The sequence below is a fragment of the Microtus ochrogaster genome, chromosome 16 (assembly GCF_000317375.1).
Source record: "Microtus ochrogaster isolate Prairie Vole_2 chromosome 16, MicOch1.0, whole genome shotgun sequence".
Taxonomy (NCBI): Eukaryota; Metazoa; Chordata; class Mammalia; order Rodentia; family Cricetidae; genus Microtus; species Microtus ochrogaster.
In genome coordinates this window covers 16,174,892-16,177,215 of record NC_022018.1, presented here as the reverse complement: position 1 = coordinate 16,177,215, position 2,324 = coordinate 16,174,892, and the positions used below count along the sequence as shown (strand labels likewise).

The 2,324-nt window shown below is 44.0% G+C and overlaps 1 protein-coding gene across 1 annotated transcript in view; it reads left to right on the top strand.

Annotated features, from left to right (window-relative positions):
• The window catches only part of LOC101994973 (putative ankyrin repeat domain-containing protein 19), an 89,294-nt gene that overhangs the window by 60,736 nt on the left and 26,234 nt on the right, over positions 1-2,324 (top strand). The window contains exons 3-4 of the mRNA XM_026783102.1: positions 520-634; positions 1,007-1,180. Of these exons, the coding sequence (XP_026638903.1) occupies positions 520-634; positions 1,007-1,180 (289 nt within the window). The remainder of the gene's footprint in view (positions 1-519; positions 635-1,006; positions 1,181-2,324) is intronic.

The window sequence follows — 2,324 nt, the reverse complement described above, 5'->3', positions numbered from 1 at the left end:
ATAATAATAATAAAAAAAGAAAAAAAGAAAAAAAAGAAAATGTTTCCATAATATTGAGCTGTAGGCAACCCTGCAGTAACTGATGGGGAAGAACCCAGTCCATTGGGGATGATACCATTTCGAGCTGGTGGCCCTGGGTTCTATAAGAAAGCAGGCTGAGAGAGCCAGTAAGCAGCACTCCTCCATAGCCTCTGCATCAGCATCTGCCTCCAGCTTCCTGCCCTGACTTCCATCAGTGATGCAGTGTTACCTGGCCGTGTAAGCTGAAATCAACCCTTCCCTCCATGGTGCACTACCATGGTGCTCATCCCAGCATTAGGAACTCTAACTAGAATAGCCACTATTTACAAAGTTTTGTCCTCTGGGTTCCTGTACTTAAACTGTCTGGGGGATAGCATAAGTGAAATAGCTGTTAACAAAGCAGAGAGGTTGCACGTAATTTGACATTTGCAGTTATGTGTGCATTCGTGTATGATGAAATAGTGTTGTTTAATGAAAAAACACCCCTCATTTCTGCAGAACTGCCCTCCATTTTGCATCCTGTTATGGACATGAAGAAATAGTAAATATTTTAGTGGAAAACAATTGTGAAATCAATGCAGCTGACAACCAGAAGACAACCCCATTGGTAAAGGTAGCTCAGATTTCTAAATTTCAGTGGCGATGGATTTAATGGAAATGCTTAGAAGGAAAATGGCTTTGCCACATTGAAATATAACTAACTGGGGCCTGGAGATGACTCAGGGTTTAAAAACAATGGTTGCTCTTGCCAGTGTTTGATTTCCAATATCTACGTGGTAGCTCACAACTGTATATAATTCCAGTCTCAGGGCATCCGATGCTCCCTTCTGGCCTCTGAGGGTGCTGCACACAGTGGTGCACAGGCATACACGCGGCAAAATACACATACCCATGAAACAATTAAAAATGCATAACAAGTTGGTGACGACTGTGGAATAACACTGTTTTTAGAACTGACAATGTGTTTTGGAAATAATCCTAACAGGCAGTACAAATGTGTAAAGAAGTCATCGTATCTTTGCTCCTTGAACACGACGCTGACCCAAATATAAAGGATGCTAATGACAACTCAGCTTTGCACTACGCAGTCTACGTGGGCAAACCGCCCATCGCTGCCCTTCTCCTTTCTTATGGCGCAAACATCGAGGAAAAGACGAAGGTAAAGCTCACATAACTTCAATTTCAAAATATTTCAAAAATTCATACCTGAAAAGTGACATATCGCGAGGCAAATGGTGCATACTCAGCATTTTAGAGGCAGAGGGAAGATGTCTGTGAGTTCATGGCCAGCCTAGTGTACACTGCAAGTTCCAGGCCACCTGGGCTACACAGGAATCTGCAGTTCTTGTCTTTTACTCTTTACTCCTTTACTCTCGGCCTTTTTGAGGGGGGCACCACCCAGCTTCCAAATAAATCACACACAGAGGCTTACTCTTAGTTATGAATGCCTAGTATAGGCTTGGCTTGTTTCCAGACAACTTTTCTCAACTTCAATTATCCTGTTTACCTTTTGCCTCTGGGCTTCTGTCTTTCTCTTTTTCTGTATACCTTAACTTTCACTCTTAGTCTGTGGCTGGCTGGGTGGCTGGCCCGTAGTGTCTCCCTCTCCTTGTTGTCACTCTTAGTCTGTGGCTGGCTGGGTGGCTGGCCCTTAGTGTCTCCCTCTCCTTGTTGTTTTGTTCCCTTTCTTCTTCATTTCTTCTTCTCTTTATACCCTCTGCCTGGCAGCCCCGCCTGCCCTTGCTCCTGCCTCGCTAGTGGTCACTCAGCTCTTTATTAGACCATCAGCTGTTTTAGACAGGCAAAGAATCACAGCTTCACAGAGGTAAACAGATGCAGCACAAACAAAAGCAACACACCTTTACATTGTTAAACAAATGTTCTAGACTATATGCAAGTATAACACATCTTAAAATAATATTCTATAACAGAGGCCCTTTCTCAGAAAAAGGGGCAAATGATAGAAGTCTATTTTCCATGTTTACTATCTCAGTCTTGCCCTGACTGAAACATTTGAAATACCTTAGTATTCATTTGAATACTGATGTTTTGCTTAGGGGTGGAGTTTGTGTCCAATTTCCTTCTCAGTGTGGGGTCCTATGCAGGCCCCAAGCATGCATCCACAGTGTCTGTGAGTTCATACGCACATTGGTCCGGTGGTGCCTAGAAAACCTTGTTTCCTTGGTGCCCTCCAACTTCTCTGGCTCTCACGCGTTCAGCTTCCTCTTCCACAGTGGGCTTTGGAGAGGACAGGGTTTATGTAGCTACTGTGGGTGAGGGGGACGGACTTCAAGGAAGGGAGT